At 36.1% G+C, this 27,920-nt stretch overlaps 1 protein-coding gene across 1 annotated transcript in view; it reads left to right on the top strand.

Annotated features, from left to right (window-relative positions):
• The window catches only part of cdk5rap2 (CDK5 regulatory subunit associated protein 2), a 120,495-nt gene that overhangs the window by 33,288 nt on the left and 59,287 nt on the right, over positions 1–27,920 (top strand). The window contains 12 exon segments of the mRNA XM_051931778.1: positions 2,653–2,802; positions 8,986–9,101; positions 9,865–9,984; positions 10,237–10,317; positions 14,060–14,358; positions 15,201–15,582; positions 19,871–21,314; positions 21,449–21,565; positions 23,178–23,763; positions 23,984–24,216; positions 26,660–26,711; positions 26,957–27,120. Of these exon segments, the coding sequence (XP_051787738.1) occupies positions 2,653–2,802; positions 8,986–9,101; positions 9,865–9,984; positions 10,237–10,317; positions 14,060–14,358; positions 15,201–15,582; positions 19,871–21,314; positions 21,449–21,565; positions 23,178–23,763; positions 23,984–24,216; positions 26,660–26,711; positions 26,957–27,120 (3,744 nt within the window).

The following is a 27,920-nucleotide window of genomic DNA, read 5'->3' as shown; positions in this document are numbered from 1 at the left end:
TGTACTTAGCTGATTTTGGAACTGAGCTCTTCAATTGTATAAAAGATTATGTAAGGAATTACATCATTATCATAAACTACAGAATTTTTAAGCATAAAGTTGACATTTGCACACACATGGTTCAAAGTTAAGTTTAAATTTTGCCTTTTGTAATTTAGTCATTTTTCTTCATAATCATTTTATTTATTACTTGGAAACATATTTCTGTAGCTACTGTAAGCTTGTACTAAGGCATTATACATTTAGCTTATTTTTTTTATATTTGTCAGTTTACTTTCTGAATTGCATACATATTTGAGTTAAGAATATTTGTAAGAATGGAATGTGTTTGTAACCTAAGAACTAGTCTCGAAGCCTGAATAGGAACAATTAGAATGCTCATGCAGTGTCACATTTCCAAACCAATACAATTTCTCATGAAGGCAGCACTCAAAGTAGGGGTGGTGATTTTGAATCCCAAAGATCAAAGGTGCTCTCATTAACTTGCTCTGACAGAGAGCAAACTTGTGTTTTTAATGAATAGTCTACACTCAAAATCTCCTATTAAAACTCTATTAGACATATAAATGTGTGTTGCATGCACGTTTTAGAAATAAACATAACCTGATGCTAGGGAAATACCTTTCTATAACAGATTATACATGGGAATTTGACAGCATCAATGGACGAATGTTAAACATAAACAATATGTTGTTGGAGGAGCTGTATGTTCTGTGTTGTTCAGTTTTATGATGGTAGTGTAGGAGTCAATGCAAGGCTGAATGAATTGGCAGCTATTTTCATGAAAATATGAACTGAAAAAAAGTGTTAAATAAATGGTATGTCACACTCCATTAAAATGGACTTCTGTTAAGAGAGCAGATAACAATGAGTCGTAGGAGATGCTCAAAACACTTGAATCAACATATCTGCCTAACAGTACCAGTAGATGGATTGTTAAGACTGGATAACATCCACTTTCTGACTGCACGTCAAAAGAAATAACTGAAGAAATTGGAAATGCACACCTGCAATGATAAAATAGCCGCAGCATTTTAATGTGTTGCATATCTGTAGACCACAATACTTACCTAAACCCAATTTGCTATTATGTCATGTAGTGATGCAATAGTTAAAATGACAAAGATATTGTAGCAGACCGAGGCACTTCTCAAACGTTTTGACCTTAGTAGCTGTGGTGGGTTACTTGTGTCTGTCTGTCTGTTTGTCTCCACTGTGGCAGTGTCATTACAATGTACTAAATTAATCATTGAGCTTCAGTTACCTTGTGCTACTGAGCTTCTGAATAGATAACAGCCATTTTAGTTTTATATCTTCTCTCAGTGTCAGGTATTTTGTTCATTATTTTTTGCTTTCTTCCTGAAACCCCAACTGAGGTTTAAAACACACAGGCTGGAGAAATTGAGGGGTGGGTGTTTTGGGAAGAAGCCCGGAGGGTGTAGCCTTTGCTGTGCAAGATTTCACTGCTGTTTACTACAGATTTTAACTGGTTGTCCCCAGACATGTACTCTAGTTGAAATTAACATCTAGCCCCACTAAACTACCTAAGACCTGTATGTTTTTGTCATTTAATTTTATTTAGCCGGGTCCTCCCTGCGTGGAGTTTGCATGTTTTCCCCGTGTCTACGTGGGTTTCCTCCCACAGTTCAAAGACATGCAGATTAGGTGCATTGGCAATCCTAAAATTATCCTTCGTGTGTGCTTGGTGTGTGGGTGTGCCCTGTTGTGGGCTGGTGCTCTTCCCAGGATTTGTTCTTGCCTTTCTCCCTGTGCTGGCTGGGATTGGCTCCAGCAGACCCCCGTGACCCTGTGTTATGATATAGCGGGTTGGAAAATGACTGACTGACTAAATTCTATTTAGCCTCCTCACCCAGGTTATATTATCTCTGCTTAAATGCTAAACTGTAATAAAAGCATAATATAACTGTAAGCATGCTTTTATTTTTTTAACAATCTTTATATAAAGGCTCTGTTTAATAATTATTTATAATCTTTTAATTATTTTTACAAGTATACTGCTTTTAAGTGATTGAGATGTCCGTCATTATTAGTTTTATCTTTTTAAAAGGGTTTGGACTTTGGTAGTCTTCAGTGATCTAATTAATCTCTACAAAAAACATGTAGTGATTGTCAACATCATTTGTGTAAAAATGGTAACCTTTTCCTTTTTGAAGAATGCTTAGTGATGAATTTTTTTGACTTTTCAAATTTCTATTTAAGTTTCTGGGTTGTCAGGGTCTAGTTTTATTTTAGTTTACACATTGAATCCTGTCTTTATATCCAATCTTCAACAACAAATGCTATTTTCTGAATTTTTCTTTTTAGTTTCTAATGAAGACTTTTGCAGCTATCAAAAAATTCTTACTAGTTTTGTGTAGCTCAAATTTTGCCTTAAAATTAGATGTGTAAACTATGAATTAACTCTGTAAATATGTGTTAGCATTTAAGGAAGAAACCGAATGAAATAACAGAATGGCACATATGTATTAGTCCTGATTTCTTTGTTAACCTTTCTCTAGAAATGTTTTACAATGTAATTTAAAATGTCAATCTTCGGTAAAATGCACCACAATGGTTAGAGATTTTCTGTTCTGTGTCTAGATTTGTATTCTTTATATTCAAGTTATTGCATTTATTTATTTTTTGATATAGATGCTGCTTCCCAGGCAGTTATATTTGACCATGATGGGTTACATTCTTTAAAGCACCAATTGGAGGAAACACATCGATATAATGGATCAGCAAAGACCAGAGATGATTTGAACTTAAGAGAGGATGTATCATATAACCTAACTGAGACAAGTAATACATATATTTTAATGTATCTTATTTATTTAACAAAAGAGCTTAGTAATATTAAGAGTTTATTTCATTGTGCAAGTTGAGCATCCTGTTGTTGCAGTTACAGTGACAGTGTAGGATTCGACGTAAGGCTGAAAGAATTTGAAGCTATGTTTATGAATGTATGAATTGTAAAATATGCATTAAAAAAAAAACAATGTATCACTCCCCTTCAAAAGGAGATGAAAAATGCTCCTATTAAGAGAGCTGGTAACAGAGCCACAGGAGGTGTAGATTTCAGTACTGCAAACACCTGAATCAGTAAATGTGCCTGTTGACAATAGTAAAAGCAGCGGCAAGGCTGCACCACATCCACCTTCTGACTGCAGGTCTAAATGAATGAAGAAGGGAAGTTACAATTTCTGTCTATTTGTAAATGTAATCACGCTATTCCAGAATATAGTTGCAACGCTATAATAAAGCAGTACTATTTATTCTGTAGACAGACCACTTATCTAAGCTCTATTTGCTGGTGTTGTATGCCATATAGTGTTACAATAGTCAGCTTGACATAAAGATATCTTAGCAGGCAGGAGCACTTAAATGCATGGAGCCAATTAGCTGGGTGGTCTAGGTTTACGTGTGTCTGTCTCTTCTGTACCTTGCGCTACAGTGCTCCTGAATAGACAACAGCTGTTTTGATGCTATGAGAAATTAAAAAGCTAAGTCTTTTGCTCAGTTTATTTTGCTCCCTTCCTGAAACTCCGGCGATTTTAAGTGCACAAAATAGAGGGCAGTTGTTTTACGAAGATTCAGATATTCCAAAATCCAAAAATAATCTGAATTACTTATGGACTGTGGCATTTTAGATTAGGGGTGCTCAACCTGTACTGCCACTTTTTGTAAGACAGATTGTTTTTAATTATTATTTTATTCTACTTGTCCATTTTGGAGCTATTTTTACATATCTGTTTTTGTTTTTGGAGAGTTATGTAATGTAATAAATCACAGTTGTGTTATTTATTTAAAACAAACCATCTTTAGATATTTTCTGATACCTTTAAGAAGCCACACAGACTGCTTTCTGTATGTCTGAAAGTACAACATAAAAGAAAATTCTATGACTACTATACTGCTTGAGAGTGATGCTTGGTATCCAACTTCTTTAAGTATATTATACTGTATGTCCCAAAGGCATTGTGAAATCGACTGTATTATGCTTTTCTTCTAATTTATTTGGCAAATGCGCAGTGCAACAAAGACCATCATGTTTGTCTGACCTTTTCAATTACATAGTGCTTCCAACAGTAATGGAAAACTACTGGTTCAAAAGGATCAGAGGAAAGGTCAGGGCAAATACGTGTGGCTAGTGGAGGCTACTATCTTGTTGGGAGAAAACCCCACAAAGATACTGTTTGGAAGTGGTTAACAATTTTTATTGCTCCAGGGACCCTCATTATTCCACAAGAATATTTGAGAGCCCCCTACACAGGCCATAATATTTCCCCTCTTGTACTTTTTGCTGCAGTCCTAACAAAGGTGCTTGTTTTTTATTAACAAAAGCAAATTTGGTGCTAGTGCTATTACAGTGTCTGTGTTATTTTTAAGTATTACAAAAAATTAATTAACATTTATATTAAATAAGTTATTTTTACTACTGGCTGCATTTTTTAATTGTAACATAATGAGTAGGCTTTTTTAGGGATAAATAATAACTATTAGTTACCAAATTATAGAATTTGCAATTACAGATATTTTTGATAACAAAACCTGCTCACTACTCACACTGCTTTAAATTCAGCTTAAATCAAGCACTTCTAAAAATAAAATTCATTTTGTAAAATGCAGAATTACTAACTACAGGCATTTTTTCATGACTATGAGTGATAGTTTATGAATTTCTGAAGATACCTTTTTTATGCCCTTATTTCATCACTGGAGCATTTACATCACCAATATCCACATTTAACTTGAGTGGGAATACAAAAGTATTTTTTCTCCATATATAGCAAAAAAAAAAAAAAATGCATTGTGCAATGCTGCGAAAGGGTGATCAGCCCCGACACTATGTGGCTTTAAAAAGTGAGTAGAGTGATGGCAACGATATGTGTAAAGTTGATCTACTGTTTCCTTTGTGGGGCTGTCAAATTTTTGCCATCATGCTAAAACGCTAAAGTTCTTTATATCAGTGAGGCATGTAACCTACTTATCAGTTTTTGTTATGTCATTACAAGCATTCAAACGATAGGTTAGTAGCTATAATATACTGTTCTGCACTGATAAATGTTTTGTAACATTTTTGAATCTAAAAGAAATCAACAGAACTTTATTTTGTAGATTATCAAATATTTTATTTGATTATGGCTATTGAGTACTTCTACAGGGAGATTCACTCGGAAGAAGCCCTGCATATTTTGTAATAACTCTTCCTAGGACGAAGCAATCTGAACAAAATAGTGTGGAATGTGCTCCTCAGTATATGGAGCTTCAAGCAAGCTGGCATGCCCCTGCGTCAGAGTAATGAGGTAGGCGCCGGACAGCCATCATGACGTTTAACCTCCGTTTTCAACTTCTGGTTGCATACCGCCTGCACCCCTTCACTCAGTCACTCGACTTCTCGTCAGGATGGTAGAGTACAATATTGAGCGGCGCATCTTCATGGTGTGAACCTATTGTGTCACCAGTTAGTTTAAGCGATGTCAGAATCAACTGGATAATTGTGAGTTAACGGAAGGTTACTTCCAGCAAGATGGAGCAACGTGTCACACATCGTCATGGAGCAACAGGTTAATTTCAAAGGGGCTTTGGCCTCCATGGTCGCTGGATCTGACACCACCAGACTTTTTCCTTTGAGGTATGCTGAAAGGAAAATTCTATCGTAACAAGCGTTGCACTGTGGAAGATTTGAAGGAAAACATCCAATGTGAAATTGCTGCTATCCCCCCTAAGATGCTTGCCAGTACGTTCAGAAACATGGAGCACAACGTCAAAATGTGTCTGGCAGAAAATGGAAACCACTTCCAGCATTGCATGTTATACAGTCGATTACACATACGTCAAGGTATATAGCATTTTTTTTTATTCAGATTGCTTCATCCTAATGGGAGTTACAACAGAATATTTCGGGCCTCTTTCAAGTGAATCTCCCTGTTGAATGTTTTTGCTGACAACTATAGGCCACAAATTAATTAGGTTTATATTAATCAAGATTAGCCTTAAGTAGACCTGATTTGTAAATCAAAGTGTTGAAATTGCTGACTCTATTTGATCCTTTAATTGATTCGAGTTGATCAGAACTACGTTCTTGTCAAATTAAAGAAATACAAACACAGAAATTGGATGTCATTGTTTTTCTTTCTCTTCTGTAAGTATTACTTCTGTGACTGACAGCTCCACATGCAGAAATGGTTTTGCAATAATGATAGCAAACGTTCAGCTGTGTACCCAATTAGAAAGCTCAAATGTTTTATGAGAATTTATTTCATATATTGTACTGTACACTGCAATCTTTACATCAATTAATTCACTCATTACAGAACCTACTTAATTCTAGTTGGGGTCACGGAGAGTTGGTGATTATTCAAGCTGCATCGGACATAAGACAGTAACCAACCTTGGAAAAGTGTGCCAGTCCATCTCAGGGCACACCCACATTGACACTCATTGGGACAATTCAGTCAGCAATTTACCCTTGCATATGTACCCTTAGATTTTGTTTGTTTTTAATGAATACGTTTAGCATTGTTATATGTACCAAGCTTTATCAGCTTCAATTAATCCTTATGTACAGTAGCTTTTTCCTATCCTAGTAGGAAAGAATCACAACCTTTTGTTCATTAAAGCTAAAAGGCATGTTTGCAACTTGTTCAGGGCATATGCTTAAGATGAGTGCTTGGTGTGACATGGTTGTAGCGCTTGACTGACTTAAGTCAAGGGGTGGGGGCTGGGTTGCTTGTCCAATAGCTCAACATTTCAGACATCTGCAAAAAGGGCTCTCACAGGTATTAACGGCCTGATTAACCTAATTAAATCCATGTTAAAGACATTTATCAGTGACAGGTCAGAGAATGAGAGACTTGGGATTTTCTGTATTGTCCAGTATTAAATGGGGAAGCATTTGGAAAAGAAAGGTCTGTGTTAGCCATCAGCTAGAGCAAAGTGGAGAAGTAACTATACTCCTTTTTTTAAACAGTTAGGGGACATGGATATGTTTTTAAAAAGTGGAAGGTCATATTTTTATTTATTTAGATAATTTGAATGACCAAGTACATCCAAAGATGGGCTAATGTTTACTAAAATAAAGTATATGACCGATATTCATGAAGTGTATTACAGTCCATTAATTCTTTGTACTAAAAAGTTTTTTTCCCCTGACATCCCCCAAAATTATAACTAATTTTCTGTATGTCAAGATGCATCCAAGAAAACAAGTTTAGAAAAGTTGTATATTCTGCTTGCCTTTATATAATATTTGTGTATTATGTTCCCAGTTAAGCTTTAATTTACCAATTCATTCAAAATATATACTGAGAATAATGCTTATCTTTGAGATGTATGACTGGTTTGTGGCCTGTTGGGCTCAGACTCCCATCATCACATTCAAATCCCCATTTTAGGGCTAATATGCAGTGTGTCTAACCATTTGAACATGGCACAGTTACCTTGTATTTTGTCATCTGTACCTTTTCAGTTAACACTATTGCACTATTTTCTGAAAATGAACTTTTACAAAGAAACATACTGTAACTGGCCCACACAATATTTATTTGTGAATAAGTATTACCAAGGGCATTAACAAAAATGTATTTGAAGCTCCTCCATTATGGATAGTTTATGATATGAGTTGTCTAGGTCACAGACATACAGTAGCACGTTGTCTGTGTACAAATAAATATTTTGTTCTGAGCTTCACTTTTTAGTGCTCCAAATTTAGTTCATTTTAACGATGAAGACTAAGTGCCTGAAAATAATTAGGAAAAAGAATATGCAAAGGAGGTCATCCTTCTCTAATTCTATTGAAAAAGAGACTTAAGGGTTTGAATGTAACCATTTTATCCAGGTTATAATTTTGATCGTTAAGTCAAGTAAAGTGATCCAGCACTATCAAAATCATTTCCTTCACTAAGGATAATAGTACATGTGATTACTCTGATAATGAAATGTATATTTCACTAAAAAAATTATATAGATTAAAGAGTTTCTAGCCTTGATATCCCAGAATGGTGAACTTGTGATTTATTTTGTCAAGATCTTGGCATTAGGGTCAAAAATGGAAATGGTTCTGTGATAATCACAATTTATTTTTTTGTTTGAGTTGATAGTACTAGTGAAGGTGACTGAAAGAAAATGTTATTTTGTTATTAATCTATTACATTTCTGGACTGGAGAATTTTTCAGTCAGTCATTTTACAGCGCAATCTGTATTAAAAATATAAATATTTGATATCATTAGTGTTGTGATGTCTTGTCAGTTTAAGGAATTCTTCTGGTTTAACTTGATTATTGTTGTATTTAGATCACATTACATGATAAAGTTTATTATCTTAATTTTTTAGAATTTTCTTTAACCAAATGTGATATTAATTTTCCAAATAATAACAGAAACTTCTATAAAGTATTTTGCACGCTATGCCTTCTCTTCATTGTCATTTAATGAATCACGCATTTAAGTAGTAAGCGACACATGCAAGATTAGAAATGATGTCCTTTTGGATATACCTTAAAAGATCTCCCACAGGCATACTAATTTTATAATGAGTGTAGCATAATTGGAGAAAATACCTCCATAAATACTTAAAGGCAGATTACTTTTAATAATGAATATTGTGTGTGGCTTTGATGTACTAAAGATGGGGAGGGAAGAGGGAGAGGTACAGCCTCCAGTGTAGAAAAATTAAACTGGAACATTAGTCCAACCAATTCTTTCCTCAGTCTTAAATGGTTCTGGAGAAAAGCAGTGTTTGTACAGTATTTACATTTGAAATTACACTTTACACAATTTTATATTCTGACTCACCTGATTTTTCCATCTGTTAAATTCCACTGAGGGGTCAGATACATTCTGTGCTTTTTGGATATATATTTAATATAAAAAATTAACTCAACATGGACATAGAGCTGGACCAATAAAATAGAAAAAATAAATGAAGTCATAAAATCAGACTAAATATTCACAGGTTCTTTGTTTCATTTTTGCATATTCAGGTGACATCATCAGCTATATTGAGGACGAGACAGCATATATGAGCATATGCGTGAATGAAAATGAAGAATGGGATTCAGTTCTGAATAATCTTTCTGAAAAGGAGCTTAAGAGAAGGGTATTTTTTGTAACTGGTTTGACCGTATAGTATTAGGAATGTTACAATTGTAAAAGTATATTTATGGTCATTGTAATAAAAATATTTTTTAAGAACTTAAGATGACAAATTAAAGGAATTTGATTTGCTATTTGAGGATTAGTTGGGAAACCATTCAAATTATTAAAAAGTAAATATTAAACTGTTGGTAGAATAGAGCATTTCTTTGAAGCAAGTTCTTACATTTAAATGGTGAATTTAAATTTGTGTCAGTCTTTGATAATACTAACAATTTGAAATAGAATAATCAGGTTCTTTAAGAAGGAGAATGTATTTTAAAAGAACTTAAATCATAAATCACTATTAGGAAAACCGAGACATTAAAATCCCTTAACATTGATAATGTGTAATTTATACTCTTCAGACTTATATATGCAGGAGCACTTCAATATCTCTTTTATATCAGCTCTATCTTTCAACAGTTAATTCCCAGTTAATTTTGTTTGATCATATTTTAGAAACACCATTTGACACCTCCTTCACCCAATGGTTTCTGCCATTTTGGCACGTAAATGTGTGGTTCATCATCTTATATTAGAGTTGTGTGATTTTGAAAACATTTTGTAATGAATCTTTTGTGGCTCTGTTGTTATGAAACCATCACCTCATAAATTATCATTATAATTAAAGCCTCAGTCTTTAAGATAGTTTATTTTTCCAAAATTGCTGGAAGTTTGGAACCTAGATAATGTATATATGTAATATTGTATTATTTTTATTTCAGATCATTGTACTATTGAATACTGTGAAAGAACTGCAAGCTGCCAATAAAGAACTTCAAAACAAAGTGAATTCTGAAAGTAACTCTTCAGAAGCTTTAGTCCACCTTTCATGTCACAAGATGGTAAAACTAATTGTTTAATGTGTTGATTAAAATAACTTCAAAATATGAGTGTATAACTTATGTAAAGCAGTCTGACTTACTATATTTGACTGAAATGTCACTAGCTGTTTTACTTTTATTACTTTAACAGGCACTTGACACTCATTTTACATTAATGACATGCCATTTTTTATTTTACCTGTTAAAACTTTCTGTTGCCTTATGGTTTTTTATTTAAATACACCATTTTCATCCACATTCCATTACTTATAGCTGATTGATGCAAAGTTGAAAAATGATGAGCAAACAAACAAGGATATTTGTGACCAGGATAACAAGAATAATCAAAAAAAGGTAAGAGGTGCTTTTTCTTCATGATCTTATTTCATCAATAGAAACACTCTGTACTTTTTATAAGGAAATTGTTAGTGTGTTCAGCATTTCAGATTTTTATCAAAGCAATAAAGTGATAGTGTGCTTTTGTGTATAGGTGTGGTATACAATGAAACCTATGTATATGGAGGGGTCTCCTAGTATGACTTTTTATCTAAATGTCTTCAGGATACTTGTAGGACAAACATAATTTATTTGTAATAAATTAATAAGAACACGTTTTATAGAGCATATTTTGCACATTGAATACAGATCGATGTGCAATATACAAAGATACATTATCTAATAACTTTTTTTTTTTTTCTTTTTCTTTTCCTGGCTGTAACCTAATGATAGTGGTAGAGAGAAATACTAAACATTTCAGTCTAAAACCTACAGAAAATAAAACTCTTAGCGCCAATGGTTTCAATAATCTATAAATACAAAGTTTTATTGACCTTGGTTAAACTGGCACCCAGGCATTCTACATTTGCAATTTTATTCACTCTCGGTTATGACATTCTAGTGCTGTGATGTGGTCTAAGTCATTATAGAAGTGTTGGCATTCCCGAAAATGACATTTTCCTTAAGAAAGGTGTAACACTTCAACAATGGTGCATTGGGGCATAGGACAATAGCAAGATCTCTACAAAGAAAAAAAAGAATCTGTTAATAACTATAATGCTGATAGCCATAAATGTATAGTACATGTTTAAATTGAAAATCTATTAATTGTTTACATCAAATCTAGCTGCATTAAGCAAACATTAAACTAAAATAACAATGAGCGTTGATAACAAAAATCGAGGATGAACCAGGAAAATGAGGAAAAAATAGTCAGCAAGGGTGTGGCAAAGTGCTTTAATGCTTTATCTGTGTGGCAAAGTGTCTTTAATGCTTTATCTGTGAACAATAAATAATTTATAAATAAGACAAGTGCAATGTGGAGGTTTAAAAAATCTGAATAAATTAGCAGTAAAAACAAGTCAGAACCAGTCTTTTACTTCTCTTTCAGTGATTCTCTCTGTCTCCCTTTCTCTTGCTCACTCTTTTCCCTCTCCTCACAAACTCCTGGGCAAGGTCCTAGTGACAGTGGCCCACAAATAACTCCTCTCCCTACTGCCTCCATTGGCGTCTGCGAGATACCCAGAGTACAACTTCTATATCCTGCTGCCTACGTCGGCATCTGCAGGATCTCCCAGACTACGTGATCACTTCTGTGCTCAGCTGTTCAGTAGAAGCAATTCAGTCTCCACCCCAGGAGTGTCTCGCATTTAGCTCCTTCATGGGACTTTCCATTACTGCTTTGGTGCCTTTTCACCAAAATGGCACTCGAGTGGTTCTTAACTCACCACCTTGATTGTACTCCTTCCAATGCTTTAATTTCTCTTGCCTCCTGTTTCCAGCACAGGCTGTTTTATGCACTGATTGGGTGCAATTGCTGCCATCATCTGCTCTGAGATGTGAATGAAGCTCTTGACCGATCTGCTCACATTTGCATTTGAATGCGTGATCAGCCAAGTACCCCCAATCAACCTTGGATCAACTCATACACGTTTCCACGTGTACCTACACCCACCTGGAGCCTCCATGCTCCGGGACTTCCAATTATTTATTTAAAATGCACAGCACCACAAACCTCTCTCTTCACATATTTACTCACTGAGTAAATTATTTAGGAACACCTGTACACCTGCTTATCGATGCAGTTATCTAATCAGCCAATCATATGCAAGTCAAGAGCTTCAGTTAATTTTAATATCAAACACTAGAATAGGGAAAAATGTGGTATTAGTGATTTGGCCATGGTATTATTGCTGGTGCTAGAGACTGGTATGAGTATTTCTGTAACTGCTGATCTCTTACGACTTTCAAACACAGCAGTCCCTAGAGTTTAATCTTGGAATTAATAAAGTGTATATGTGTGTCTGTCTGTCTGTGTGTCTGTACAAAAAACAGAAAACATCTAGTGAGCAGCGGTTCCATTGCTGGAAACAACTTGTTGATCATCTTGGTCAGAGGAGAATGGCCAGACTGGTTTGAGCTGACAGAAAGGTGACAGTAACTCAGATGAACACTTTCTGCTCACCACAGTCACACAAAGAATCATAACATGTCAAACCTTGAGGCTGATGGGCTACAACAGCAGAACACAATATTGAGTTCCACTACTGTCAGTCAAAAACAGAGAACTGAGTCTGCCATGGGCACAACCTCACCATATCTGGACAGCTGAAGACTGTAAAAACATATCCTAGTCTAATGAATCTCAATGTCTGCTGTGGCACACAGATGGTAGATTCAGAATTTGGTATCGGCATCATGAATCCATGCACCCAGGTTGGAGCTGGTGGTGTAATGGTCTTGACTCACTTTGGGCTGGTTAATATAAATTTATCATCGCTTGAATTCCACTCTCTATTTGAGTATTGTTGCTGAGAATGTGCATTCCTTAATGGCCACATTTTACCTATCTTCTAATGTCTACATCCAGCATGGTAATGCACCATGTCATGAAGCAGAAGTCATGTCATACTGGTTTCATGAAAATGGTAATGAATACAGTAATCATCAGTGGCTTTGCCAGTCACCCGTTTTAATCCCAATACCGTTGAGATGTGATAGAACAGGAGATTCACAACGTGAATGTGCAACTATCAGATCTGGAGAAGCAGTCATGTCAACATGGACCCAAAGCTGAAAGAATTGTTTCCAACATCTTGTGGAATACAAGCAATAAAGAATTGTGGCTGTTTTGAGAGAAAAAAGATGCCCACTATTAGTATAGTAGTCCTATAAATTTGGTCTGTGGCTGTATATGTCTTTAATTATATTGTTAAACATCCTTAATTACCTCACAAATAATGTTGGAAAAGAACTTAAGAGCCTTTTCTACTGGAGTATAGGCCATCTCTTCTGTATAACTGTAGTCTTTCTCAGTGCAGGTTCCGGGTATCCATGAAAATCAATGCTTAGCTATACACGCAAGGCTTTCAGACAGTTGTTCAGGTGGAAAAGTATACTTAATTTTTCACTTTATTTTCTGAGAAGGGGAAGAGGTCCAGGGCAGTACTCATTTCCCCAGCATTGTGCAGAAGTGACAAAAACTCTGTTTTAATGTTCCTGTTTGGTATAAGATGAGTTTCAGTGTTCCTTTGTTTGTTGAAAACCGATGGAGACTTGTTTGCGATATCCAGGACACAAATGCCAGTAAAAAGAAAGATGTATATTTTGTTGTTAGGTGATAGAGTCTTGTCATCAATTTGACATTGCTGAAGCATATTCAAGTCCATCATTATTGGATGCATGGGGTAAAGTAGGCTTAATCTCTGAGCTTGTAGCTCAAATAAAGAACCTGTTATTTGGCATTGATACTGCAGGCATAATCTGCTTTCATGCCTTCCACAGACCCAGAAAAGGAATGTGGTTATTGTAGGAATGCCCAAGTGTTATGGCCACAACCAAATTAAAAGAATAAAATTAGAATAAAAATGCAGTATTTGAGCATTTAATGATATAAAGGTAAGAGTTTTTTTTGTGTATTGTAGGAAAATACAATCTGTGTGTATACACAATATATACTTGTTGTGGTTATAATAGCATGGCATGTATTTCTACTAATTTAAATGCAAGATAATGATAGCCATCATAAATATTTGGACTATTGGCATTTTAAATGTCATGAAGAATAGGCAAACCAACTGCCACTACTTTCTCATTACAGGTTCATTGGTCCTTGGAAAAAAATATAAATATGGACATAACAAGCGAAGGTGACACGGCTACATATTCCACAAGCAAAAATTATTTGATAAGGTACCCCCAAGCAAGTGAAGAGGAGTTGCCATCCGATTGTGAATATGAACAAAAGTTACCTCATAACCAGCTGCAATCAACTTCACATCAGCCACAAAATGTTAACATTCATCAAAATAAATCTGAAGACATCAAAAGATGTGAGCTGGAAATTGATTTAAGATTCCTTCTTGCAGAGTGTGGATTGGAAACATTAGCAGAACTTCGGTAAGTTATAACATTGATATGAGTTATTGTTGTCCCAGACAATTAATGTTGCCATTGATGAAAAGAAGATAAGGGTTAACTAAAATGTTCTGTAAGAAACAAAGCCATTGCATTTTGTTAGGTTAGAGGTGTCGTTAAAGTAATTTTCTAAACGAAACACCTCAGTTTGCCATTAGGAAATTCCCCAGACAAAGTTGGCCAGTTCATCATGCTTTTGCTACTTTCTAAACCTTATCAAGAGTGATTTTTTTTTCCCCAAGTGCTTTTATTTAGTGTTTTTAATGTTTAGCCCACAATAGACATCTATGCTCTTTTAAAATACTGGAAACACAATTTAAAAAAAGCTGCAGCCTCATTGTAAATTTTTATTCTAAGATAACTAAGGAAGAGTATCAAACTGTTTTTCTTTCCTAGTAGTGGAGAACACAGTTTAATATCAGGATAATAGGTTAATATAGGTATTTCTGCACTTCTAATTCTAGTGTATTTTTCATATGTACAGTACATAATATAATGAAATTATACAGTTTGTGTATAACTTCAGTCTTTTAACATCCTGAGAGATAATGTCAGAATGAAGAGACTATTTGTAGACATTGGGTAGTAATCAGTGTTTTTGTATTAGGTTTTAGAGCTGTAAAGATACAGTATTAAAAGCTCAGTTTGAATTACTACATCATGTAAATCAACAAAAACACTAGAGAAAAAGTAAGTTAGGTTTACTGTATAGAGGAACCTTTTGTAAACTTAGTATGCTCATTGTGAGTTGTAGTAGACATGGTAAAACAAATAATTCATTAATATTTTACATTTTCAATTTGTCTGTGTTTATGACTTTGCAGAAGTGAAATCCAAAGGTTGAAAGGGGAGAATGCTCAATTAACTAGTTTGTTTAAAAGAGAGTCTTTAACGGAATCAAAAGACAAGAGCAAAGATTCTAAAGAAGAAAGAGGAAAACATGGGCATCTTAATCTTCAGGTTTCTAAAAAAGGAAGGGAGCAATTAGTACATAACTCCTCCATTGATTGTGAATCCAACTTTAATACAGACTTGATAGTTAACATCCCAAGAGAAACTGAAATTCTAAATATACAACGTGAGGTCTGTAATAAAGGAGCATCTAGTCAAGAGAAAGCAGCCAAGAACACGAGGCAACAGACAACAGTTTTAGAGAAGGCATTCCTGCCTAGAAATCCATCAAAATCTAGACTAGCTCCTTCCAGGGTAAGTTGTGTTTGTTTTTTTTCCTTATTCATTTCTATCCATTCTTTCTGTATATTGATGGCATCACAAAATTAATTTACTAAACTTAATTTTCTGCAAATCCAGTAAGCTTTCGACACATCTTAGATAGATAGATAGATAGATAGATAGATAGATAGATACTTTATTAATCCCAAGGGGAAATTCACATACTCCAGCAGCAGCATACTGATAAAAAACCAATATTAAAGAGTAATAAAAATGCAGGTAAAAACAGACAATAACTTTGAATAATGTTAACGTTTACCCCCCTGGGTGGAATTGAAGAGTCGCATAGTTTGGGAGAGGAACAATCTCCTCAGTCTGTCAGTGGAGCAGGACAGTGACAGCAGTCTGTCGCTGAAGCTGCTCCTCTGTCCGGAGATGACACTGTTTAGTGGATGCAGTGGATTCTCCATAATTGATAGGAGCCTGCTGAGCGCCCGTTGGTCTGCCACGGATGTCAAACTGTCCAGCTCCGTGCCTACAATAGAGCCTGCCTTCTTCACCAGTTTGTCCAGGCGTGAGGCGTCCCTCTTCTTTATGCTGCCTCCCCAGCACACCACCGTGTAGAAGAGGGCGCTTGCCACAACCGTCTGATAGAACATCTGCAGCATCTTATTGCAGATGTTGAAGGACGCCAGTCTTCTAAGGAAGTACAGCCGGCTCTGTCTTCTCTTGCACAGAGAATCAGTATTGGAAGTCCAGTCCAATTTATCATCCAGCTGCACTCCCAGGTATTTATAGGTCTGTACCCTCTGCACACAGTCACCTCTGATAATCACGGGGTCCAGGAGGGGCCTGGGTCTCCTAAAATCCACCACCAGTTCCTTGGTTTTGCTGGTGTTCAGGTGTAAGTGGTTTGAGTCGCACCATTTAACAAAGTCCTTGATGAGGTTTCTATACTCCTCCTCCTGCCCACTCCTGATGCAGCCTACGATGGCAATGTCATCAGCGAACTTTTGCACGTGGCAGGACTCCGAGTTGTATTGGAAGTCCGATGTATATATGCTGAACAGGACTGGAGAAAGTACAGTCCCCTGCGGCACTCCTGTGTTGCTGACCACAATGTCAGACCTGCAGTTCCTGAGACACACATCCATGCCACCAGGTATGAATCTACTCCCATCTCTGTCAGCTTGTCCCTAAGGAGCAGAGGTTGAATGGTGTTGAAGGCGCTAGAGAAGTCTAGAAACATAATTCTTACAGCACCACTGCCTCTGTCCAAGTGGGAGAGGGATCGGTGTAGCATATAGATGATGGCATCCTCTGCTCCCACCTTCTCCTGGTATGCGAACTACAGAGGGTCGAGGGCGTGTTGGACCTGTGGCCTCCGGTGGTGAAGCAGCAGCCTCTCCATGGTCTTCATCACATATGACGTCAGAGCGACAGGCCGGAAGTCATTCAGCTCACTAGGACGTGATACCTTTGGGACTGGGGAGATGCAAGAAGTTTTCCAAAGCCTCGGGACTCTCCCCTGTTCCAGGCTCAAGTTGAAGATGCGCTGTAGAGGACTCCCCAGCTCCAGCGCACAGACCTTCAGCAGTTGTGGCAATACTCCATCTGGACCCACTGCTTTGTTGGCACGAAGTTTCCTCAGCTCTCTGCTCACTTGGGCTGCTGTAATTGTGGGCGGGGATGTCTCTCCTATGCTGGTATCAGCAGAAGGATGGGTGGAGGGTGCAGTACTCTGAGGTGAGAGTGGGTTAGGGTGGTGAAACCTGTTAAAGAAGTTGTTCATTTGGTTTGCTCCCTTCACGTCTCTCTCGATGGTGGCACCCCGCTCCGAGCTGCAGCCAGTGATGATCTTCATCCCATCCCACACTTCCTTCATGCTTTTATTTTGCAACTTCTGCTCCAGCTTTCTCCTGTACTGCTCCTTCGCCGCCCTGAGCTGGACTCGGAGTTCCTCCTGCACGCGCTTGATCTCATGCTGATCACCGCCTTTAAAAGCCCTTTTCTTCTGGTTCAAGTCACTTGTAATCCATGTCTTGTTGTTAGCATAGCAGCATACTGTTCTTACTGGAACTACAATGTCCATACAGAAGTTGATGTAGTCAGTAGTGCAGTCAACAACCTCCTCAATGTTCTCACTAAGTGATCCCTGCAGGATATCCCTGTCCGTAGTTCCAAAGCAGTTTCTCAGAGCCTGCTCTGCCTCAGGGGATCACTTCCTGAATGAGCATGTGGTTGTAGGTAGCTCCCTCACTCTTAGTTTGTAGTGAGGCTGAAGCAGAACCAGGTTATGATCTGCTTTCCCAAGCGCAGGCAGCGGGGTGTTTCTGTATGCGTCTTTAACGTTTGCATACAGTAAGTCAATAGTCTTATTTCCCCGGGTGTTACAATCCACATACTGGGAGAAGGCAGGTAATGTTTTGTCCATCGTCACATGGTTAAAATCTCCAACGATTAGCACAAGCGCCTCAGGGTGCTGTGTTTGTAACTTAGCAACAGTGAAATGTATGATGTCTCCCGCTATCTCCACGTCCGCCCGAGGAGGGATGTATACAATAAAAACGACGTGTCCAAACTCACGTGGTAAGTAATAGGGACGCAGACTAACGGCCAACAGTTCGATGTCCCTGCAACAAGTGGAGATTTTGACGTTTACATGTCCAGAGTTGCACCACCTTGTATTGCCATAGAGAGCGAGTCCTCCTCCTTTCTGCTTCCTGCTGGTATTTGCGTCTCTGTCCGCTCTAACTGTGCTAAACCCGGGTAGCTCCACGTTAGCATCTGGGATGGTAGTAGTTAGCCACGTTTCGCAAAAACACAACAAACTGCATTTTCTGTAGGTCCTGACATTTTTCACCAGCGCAGCCAGTTCGTCGATCTTATTTGATATTGAGTTCACATTTCCCAGGATCACAGAAGGCACCGAAGGCTTAAAACGCCACTTTCTCGCAAGCCGCTTAATTTTTAGCTTAGTGCCGGCTCAGCTGCCACGATACCGCCGCCTTACCTCGTCGGGTAAATAGGGAACCACACCGGCATGGGCCTTTGGTCTCAGCGCTTGAAGCTGACTACCTGAATAGACGAGTCTCGGCGTGTAAAAATCCATGTCCATGTATAGCAAAAGTAAAAGTGTCCAGGGAACAAATCCACATAAAAGATAGATAGGAGTGATCAATAAAAAAAAAAAAAAAAAGGTAGAAAAATTAAGTCGTACACGGAGCTGCTGAAAAAGGCTGCCACTCTCTGCGGCGCTTGTTAAAGAAGTTAACTTATACAAATGTTGTAGGACAGAGATCTGACTAATGATGCCTGTTTTATTTTTTATTTTTTTTTTTTCTGGTCACCCAGTATTTTGTTAAACCATGTTATATGTTGTTTTCTTACACCAACCTTGTGCAGTATTGAGAGAGATAAGAGTAGACGCATAGTTCCCTGCCAGGATGAGCATGTCTTGCTCTTTCTCATTGCAGATGTGTATGGAATTGAGTGAGTGTATTGTTAACATGTGCTGTACTCATTGTTGCTTCACTGCATGCCACAGTGAGGGAAGCATATTAAGAGTAACTAAGGATTCTTCTTGTATTGCTATGGATGAGAGGGAGCAAGAGTTCCCAGTAGACGGCAGTGCAAGAATAAGCTGAACATCTAAAAGCGTAAGAGCATGTGAGACATTCTTGGTGCAGTGACTAAGGCAGGTGTAAAAAATGGAAGGTCCCATTGCACTGCAAAAGAAAAAAAAGCATCTCACTCTACTGTGCTAATTTTAATTTTTGCACTTCTTTTCATTCAGTTTTTTAATTGTTTGTTGCTTTGTCAGTATGAAAACATTGTAAGTGTAACCTCCATAGTATAGGAACTGACTGGACGGTCAGATTCATGTTTACATATTATGAATAAAATGTTTAGAAGACCAATAGCAATAAATGTATGTACACACGTATTTAATCACTTAAAAAAAAGTTCAATGATTTTTAATCGTCTTGTTACAGTTTTTCATTTGCATATAACATATTATAAAAATGAATATATATATAAATATCTGAAATACTTTTTCTGTTGGTATGCATATGCTTTTGTCAACCTAAGCTAAAATGGTGCCTGCTTAACTAAGTAATAAAATTAAAAAATGACACTGGAATGCAGTGACATGTAATATGTTTTGTCATATACAAACCTGCATTTACTTTGTTTTTAGGACTGTTATTTAGACAATAATTTGTCATATGGTTTTTAAATGAATTGTCTGACCTATTTAAAGTTATTGAATTTTCTGGTATTGTACTATATTTACTTTTTTCCCCCCAACTCTTTCTAGACTCCTACAAAATCTCGGCTACCAGTTCGCATAAAAGCAAAGAAGATGAACAGTGCCGCTGATGCTGCTAATAGAACTGATCATTATTGGTGTGCTGATCCAATCATTGTACCTCAAACTAAGAACCATCAAAGCTGTCTTCAGGAGAAGAATCAATTTAGCAAAAAATTAAACACAAACCTTTCTGTAACAGAATCATTTTCAACAAACTGCAGGTCACCTAGCCCTTCATTTATTCCTAGTTGTAGCTTGAATTGGAATGCCAGCAGTGAAACAGAAAATGATTGGAAGAAATCCAATGAAAAATACGAGTCTGTGCAAAATCTTTATGTAACCGAATCTCCACCAGTAAAAAATGATTTTAACCATTTAGATAATACATTAGTGTGTGATGAGACATGTCTTCAAGAAGTTTCTCAAGACATGAACCATTTTCAGCAGGTAGAGCAGCTTCTTACAGCCCTAAAGGAGAAAGACACTGTAATTGGCAGTCTTGAAGATAAGCTCCAGAGAACATGTATTAGTGCAACAAAGAGTATTGAATTAGAGTTTCAGCAGCAAATAACAGAACTGCAAAAAATTATTGATCAAAAAGATGCACAGCTCAAAGAACTTGAACAAAGTTGTCATGTTACTGATTCAGCTCAAAACAGCAATTGGGAAGTTCATAGTCATCAAGGTCACATCTTAAAATTAAACAAGAATCTGCTATGCACTGATTCCTGTGAAAAGCTCATTAATGCACCACTGTTTGTTCCATCTGTTGATAATATGGGCACAGATTTGTCTCTGCAAGTAAGCAAACTCAGAAAGAACTCTGGAGAGACCTTGTTTTTCAAAACTTCAGAGGACTGGTGTTCAGCACAGTCTGCTTTGACCACTAAGAATGTAACAACTCAGACTTCGGATTTTGATTCCAAATTACTTGAAGATCAGTTTCACAATCCTCTTGGAAAGAAAAATGAGCTTTCCAGTATACGTAATATCCAGGCTACTATAGCTGATCCTACAAGTAATGATCCAAACACATCAGCTGTTGTGTGTAATTGTAGTAGAGGCCAAGGAATTTGTCCTGAAGTAAAGGAGTTGCAAAATGCTTTGAGGGAAAAAGCTAATTATTGTAAAGAACTTGAAGAGAAGATCTTCATGCAAGAATCTAATGCAATATGTACAGAAAATCAGAATGTGAATAACCCCAGACATCCAGATAAATCAGGAGTGGAGAATCAAGACAACTGTGTTAATTATGAGCTGCAGAAAACCGAGTCCAGTGTGTCATGTGAAAATATGGACGCTAATGCAATCGTACAGTTTCAGCAGCAAGTTCTCCACTTGCAAAATGAACTTCAGGAAAAGAAAACCCAGCATAAAGAACTTCAAGAAAGACTGATAGAAGCAGAAATCACCATTACACTTCAGAATGCTCATTTGCAAACAAAACAAGGTAAAGTATATGTTTTTCACTTTACTTTCATTCTCCTACGTACTTTGTAACATTGAAAACTTTATTCTTATGAAAAATTGTGTTACATTTGGCTTTGTTGCTTCAATAATCTAATACTTATGTATTATCTATAGCTAGAACTTCTTTGGGACAAGATGACAAAGAGGTTCAGGTCGAATTGCAAGACCTTGGGTATGATACCGGTGGAAAGAGTGAAAGCGATCTGGATAGGGAAGAAAACGGTAGTTCAGGTAGAAAGCATATCTGTTTAGACTAACAATTGGGCAATAAAATTTGCATGAGCATGCTAAAAAAGCTGCATTACTTATTTTTTTCTTTCAGTAACATGTTTCTCTTCTGTGACCCCACCACCCTGATTGCACTGAATATAAAAAGTATTATTGCATAATTGCTTGATTTTGTTTTTGCATGAATGCTTCGTTGCTGCTGGTTGTTTACAATTTGAAACAATTAAGCATGTAAGTGATAAAGATAATAGTCTTAGTACTATTGATACAAATCTGAAATATTTCATCACTGGTATCTACTAATTTGTCTATTTTTTGCTTCCTGGGCAAAAAAAAAATGACATTTTTTCCCCAAGTACAGAACCCTCTATTCTCCTTTGTGTGGTGTGGTGACCGTGCTTATTGCAGACTGACTGTGCCCTTACACACTGTTTTCCATTTTCTTTTGTTGCCTTGCTGGACTCTGTTCAGTCTTGCTTGTTCCAGTCTGGTAATGTCATGCCAACAAGGCTGTCCACCAGTGTACATTTGCTATTTAGAAGACCCTTACATGAGACTTATTTGGTCTTAAAGAGCCACATACATTTGTGTTCTTGTAAGGTTAAGAACATTACAAGTCATATGTGATGAGACATTGATCTTAACGTCTTAATGATGTTTTGACTTTTGGCCTTTCAAAATCTAAGGCTATTTCCACACTGCTATGCTTTTGTCTAAAAACGCAGACATTAGTGTCTGTTTTCATCTTTCATCCAAACTACCTTGATGATGTTATCCCCCCCAAAAAACTGAGACTTCTGAAACAATCTTCAAAACCATATATTTCTGGAAATGCACCACTGCAGTGTGGATGGGTCAAAACAGAAAATGCACACCCTAATTGTGCTGTGATTAGTTTGTGCTTATTTGTGGTCCATCCCTGATTGCATCCTGCTCATGAAATGTGATTGGTTACCCTTTATGGAAGAAAACCATATTCCAACATAATGGGCATATTAGAGTTGCTTTTCATGGTGCTTGTTTTCTGTTCATCTGTATGCATCTAAATTTATATATGTGTATCAAGCAAATAATTTACTGATCACTACAGTTTTGTGATAAACCCCATGGCCGACAGAGTAACCTTCCTTTCAATGTGGACTCTTCTTTCTGTTTACGCCAATGCGCACATGTCCAGAGTATGCTGAATGCTATATTTCATGTGTTTTTGGTCATTGATACTTTGATGTGAAAATGCTCATGTGGACGGAAATTCTTTTAATTTATAAACACCATTTTTACATTAAAATGTAATATTGTTGATGTAGCCTTAGAGGGTTGAAATATGCATTAAGAATGCAAAGGCTATTATTGAATACCAGACTAAGAATAACCTTAATCTACCTATATATGCTGTCTCACTCCTTTTTTTTACTACTTTGATCATTTTCTGTTTTTTTTTTTTTTTGCATTAGTTTTATTAATATTGTAGATAAACACACAAATTGATTTTTAAATTAAAAAAAATATTATAAATACTATAATTTATAATAATAATGAAATATTTAAAATGTAAAAGAATTATTTATCAGTATATACCCATTTTTCTAAAATGTTTTCTTTATTTTCCTCTTAGGACATATTCATGGTATGCAGCAGTGTAATAACATTAGTATTCTATCTTTGCTTCAAACACATGATCAGAGTTGTATGGAGAATATGGACACTCCTTCATCTAACTCATACCCAAGTTCTCTAAGCTCTCCTAAAATCAACATAAGGAGTCCAGAGGTCTTTGATGATTATGGCATTACAGATGACCCAGCTCAACTTCAGCATCAAGTTAAAGAACTAAAGGAACAACTGGAAAGCTATCAAAAAGCCATTCATCAATTGCAAAGCTATCTTCACAAAAACTCTTTGTCAGTTGATCTCTGTTCTGTTGAGTCTGGTCTCAGCCAGCACAGTAAAACTCACCTTGGTGACCATGAAGATGTATTAGATAATTGCCAGAATAGCACAGTACCTTTAGATTTTGTAACCGAAAGGCACAGTCCAGACAATTCTTTTTCTGTAGATCATGTTGGGCATGATCAGCAAATGTTAAAGGAGCAAATAGTGAGTCTTCAATTTGAGCTTGACAAAGAGAGAGCCTCAAGCAAGATTATTTTGGATCAGCTTCACCAAATGCAATCAAAAATTAGATCTTCCTCACCTGCAAGGTAAAGAAAATTATTTTTGTGTTAGGCACATGCATATGTGTTTTAACAGTGGGGATTTATTTACTTGAATTAAACAGATGAATGCATATGAATAAAATGGTTGTAGTCATTAAATTACTTTAACAAAGCTTTAATATTGAGTACAATTTATAAAAATAGTAAAATGTATGTCTTTTATATATGTGAGCATTTTGATTAGTAATTAAATTTCCCCCTTCAGGTTTGATTCACTAATACAGTCTCAGGCCAGGGAACTCTCACGCTTAAGACAACAAATTAAAGAAGCCCGTACCCTGATATTACAGCATCATCAGCAGCTGGACAATACAAAAAAATCATTTGAGGATCTCCTTCAAGCCAGCGATGTGGATTATTATTTGGGGAAAACATATAGACAACAGCTTTATAAAAGTTTAGAGCTACTTGACAAAGTAGTTGATGCATTGGAAAACAGTAAGCAAGCAAATCATTTTGAAATGTATTTTTCTCATTGCATAAATTAGTCTTTGTTTCACTTTTCTGATAACTTTTAATTATTTGTTTAATGTTATTGTTGTTGAAAATCCAGAGTAAAGTTTGGATTGCTACAAGGCTTCTATATAATATCAACAGGAATATACTTGTAAATGACTTAAAGTAAATTTAATTGATCAGACAGACATGGCTATTGAAATATATGTTTATTTAATATTATGTCATTAACCTGCTCAATCCAGACCAGGGATGTTTGGCTCTAGGGGTGGAAAGGGGTGGGGTGTTCAGCTCGGCACAATCCTAGCTAGTGCAAGGCTGGAACAAACCCTGGACAGGCCGCTAATCCATCGCAGTGCAAACACACACGTTCCCACAGGGCCGATTTAGTGTTGCCAGTTTCCCTAGCCTGCATGTCTTTGGACAGTGGGAGGAAATCCATGTAGACACAGGAAGAACAAGCAAACTCCATTCAGGGAGGAAGAACACCATACCAGCAGTGCAATTACAATTTAATGTAATGTTTTCATGTCCATATAGAAAGCCTTTGAGAAAGTAAGTTGATTTCCTTAAAAATAAAAAATGGTCTTGAACATATTTTAAAGACCTGGAATTCTAATTTTCATTTCCATGCCATAAATAAAGTAACCCAGTCTAGTAAATAGTACATTATTGCATCTTGGTATTATTTAATAAAAAATAATAGAAATACAGTTAACCATTTGAGAAGATATTTGTATAAGCCTAGATTAATCATCCCATAGACTTAATGATTTTCATTATGTACACCAAAAGAGACATATTTTATATAGGGAATTTTGAAGGGCCCCGCTATACATTAAGATGAATCAGCAGAAGAGTCTTAATTATACAGGCCAGTGCTACTAAACTGTGTCAAAATCAGCAGAGCAGAGTTTCAGGAGGCCTTTGTAAGAAAGACTATTGATTCTCATGTGTCTATAAGAGGTTATAAAGTCATTCATTCCACAGTAAGACAAATTGAGAAAAATCAACTGAGAAAATTCAATATCACTGGTGATTGACTAAAAAGGTAGTTGCCCCTTTAAATTTAACTATCCAAAAACATCTCCTGCTAAATATGTATCAAGTTGTATGGGTTAATTGTAATAGATTTACTTGAGAGGCCAGATAACAGATTCTTACTGTCAAAGAAAAAACGTGCGCAAGTAAAATTTGCTGGAGATTATTTGGGTGAATAACAAGAATTCTGTAACTATTTGCTTAAGATAGGTCAGAGCTGTGTTTTTTTTTCTTGCTTGATGTCCTATTTAAAGAAAATTCCTTTTTAAAAGAAGGATGTAATATCAGTTATAAAGCATATAGCTTGGAGTATTACGGCTTGGGAGTGTTTGTCTCTATATGACTTGTATATTGGTTATTATTGAGCCAATCATGAATTCTGCAACATAACAGAGAATATACATTAGATTAGCATGTGAGACCATTTGTCAAAGAGCTGGATCTGAAATGAAAACAGATCTTGCAACAAAAATGTCAAATAACCTCTTGTAAATACTCTTTGCAGAACTGATATAAACTTGTTTCAGTGCTGTTTTTTGTTCTTATTATCTCTGCCAAAAGCTCACACAATAGCTTATGCCTTAAGTCCACAACCTCAGGCATTTCTGAGTGTTGTTCAGCTGTAGTGTCTAACTAACAACCCTGCAAAGCAGGTGATTTAAACTCCCATGTCCGGTTTCATTTTTCTGTTCCTCTTAAGGTGCTTTTCTCCATTGCATCATCTTTTATTATGTAAAGTTATTTTTTCCTGCAGATAATAAAGATAGGTTTACTTATTAAAAATATTTAATTAGGTTTTCTTATTTCAAATGTTAGTTAACTGAATGTTGGAGGTAAAATTAATTGTGTTGGGAACTGCATTTTGAGGTTGATAGCCACTAAATAAAGTGATAATTTGATTAACTCTGTTCAGATGGCGTAGACAGCAGTTTTAACTTCATTGCATCCGGATCCCAATGTAGTTACTATATGGTCAATATCTAGCAATTTGGCCACAGAGTAACAGTCATAGTGGGTAGCCTGTTAACTCAAAAGTTGCATCAATAGAGAATATGCAGCAGATTGACAGCTCAATCCAGATCAGGTACTCATCAGCACATCTTTTGATGCAGATAATAATAGACTTTTCATTGTTGGCCTTTAAATAGTTTGGTTCCTGCCTTGGATCTTTTTTTGTGTTTGAATAGGTTCACTTGCTACAGCCTTCATTACTGTGCTAGTTCTTAAAGTGCATGAATGTTATAACTTACAGTTTAAAAATATAAATATTCAAAATAAAACTTTTGAGGTTTGATATGCCTTGTGGATTAAGTTAAACTAGAAGACAAAACAAACAGTATTATTAGTTCTGTTCCTAATTCACTTTACATTTCTTACATTGTAGTTAGTGAGCAATCAGATAATGAAGACCGGACAACTCATCAAGTAGTAAAAAGGTATGGCTTGCATGCTTTTATATTTTAGTGAAAATTAAATTGTCGCTTTAATTGTTGATTTTGTACACATAAGTATATTTCCACGAATAATTCTTTCAATCTGTCTATAGCATGTGTATTATTCTGGACAATTTTTGCTTATTTTATCATTTTAAGATGCATACTATGAGAACGTTCGACTTTTTATGAGAAATCAATTTTATAAAGAAAATTTTTTGCTTAGATATATTTTATTGTTACTGCAGGTTTACTAAGGAGGTGAAAGAAAAAAACAAGTACAAGAACAAAATTAATTCACAAAGTATTTGTTCTAAACTTCATGCTACTAAAATAACAAAGAACTGGCCCCACAGTCAGAATGAGTTTGAAGGCTGGGATCAACAGTATTCTTCTGTAGAAAAGTCTAAAGGTAAGGATGTTAATGATAGTTTATTTACCTCTTATAACTTTCACCTGTATCTACAGTATTTTTGTGGTCTCACTTTGCAGAACTCTTTAATGATTTTAATGTGCAGTTGTGTGCTTTTTCTTAAGACAATAGAAAATCCATATTTAATTAATCCATTCATTTGGCTAAGCCTATTTTTCCCTTTACATTGTAGTAAGGGTGTCTGAGCCAGTCCTAGAATATTGGGCAAATGGTTATATATAGATCAGCCCTGGGTAAGAGGCCAGTTCGTCTCAGAACAATTATGTTCATGCTCACGCCTACATTCACTTAAGCAGGACCAATTTAAACTCATCTCCTATATCTTAGTAGGTGTTCCTTTTCATTATTTATTAGTAGAGTATTGAACTATTGACCAACTGCACCACTGAATGGTGAACAGCATCTTATATTTAATGAGCAATAAACTGTTCAGCTCTATTTGTTTTTAATATAAATACTGTACACTGATTATAGATACACATAACTTAAACAAGTTTACAGCTACAGTATGTTGTTTAGTATGTTTACTAAAATGTGTATAGTGTTACAGTAAAATACAATGGATTTCAATGATAACATTAAACACATTTTGGCAAAATAAATTTGCACTAGCATAATAAATGTCATTTGACTAGTTGACAACAGAGGAGAGGAAAACAAAAATGTATGCCGTTAAGTGGAACATCCACCTAATAGTAAGTTGATTCCCATTTACTATTAAAGCATGACATTAACAATGATTTGAAAATATAACATAGATGTGTTGGCCCATATGTATT

The sequence above is a fragment of the Erpetoichthys calabaricus genome, chromosome 9 (genome assembly GCF_900747795.2).
Source record: "Erpetoichthys calabaricus chromosome 9, fErpCal1.3, whole genome shotgun sequence".
Taxonomy (NCBI): Eukaryota; Metazoa; Chordata; class Cladistia; order Polypteriformes; family Polypteridae; genus Erpetoichthys; species Erpetoichthys calabaricus.
Note: the sequence above shows the minus strand (reverse complement) of the source record. Positions and strands in the feature narration are given on the sequence as shown.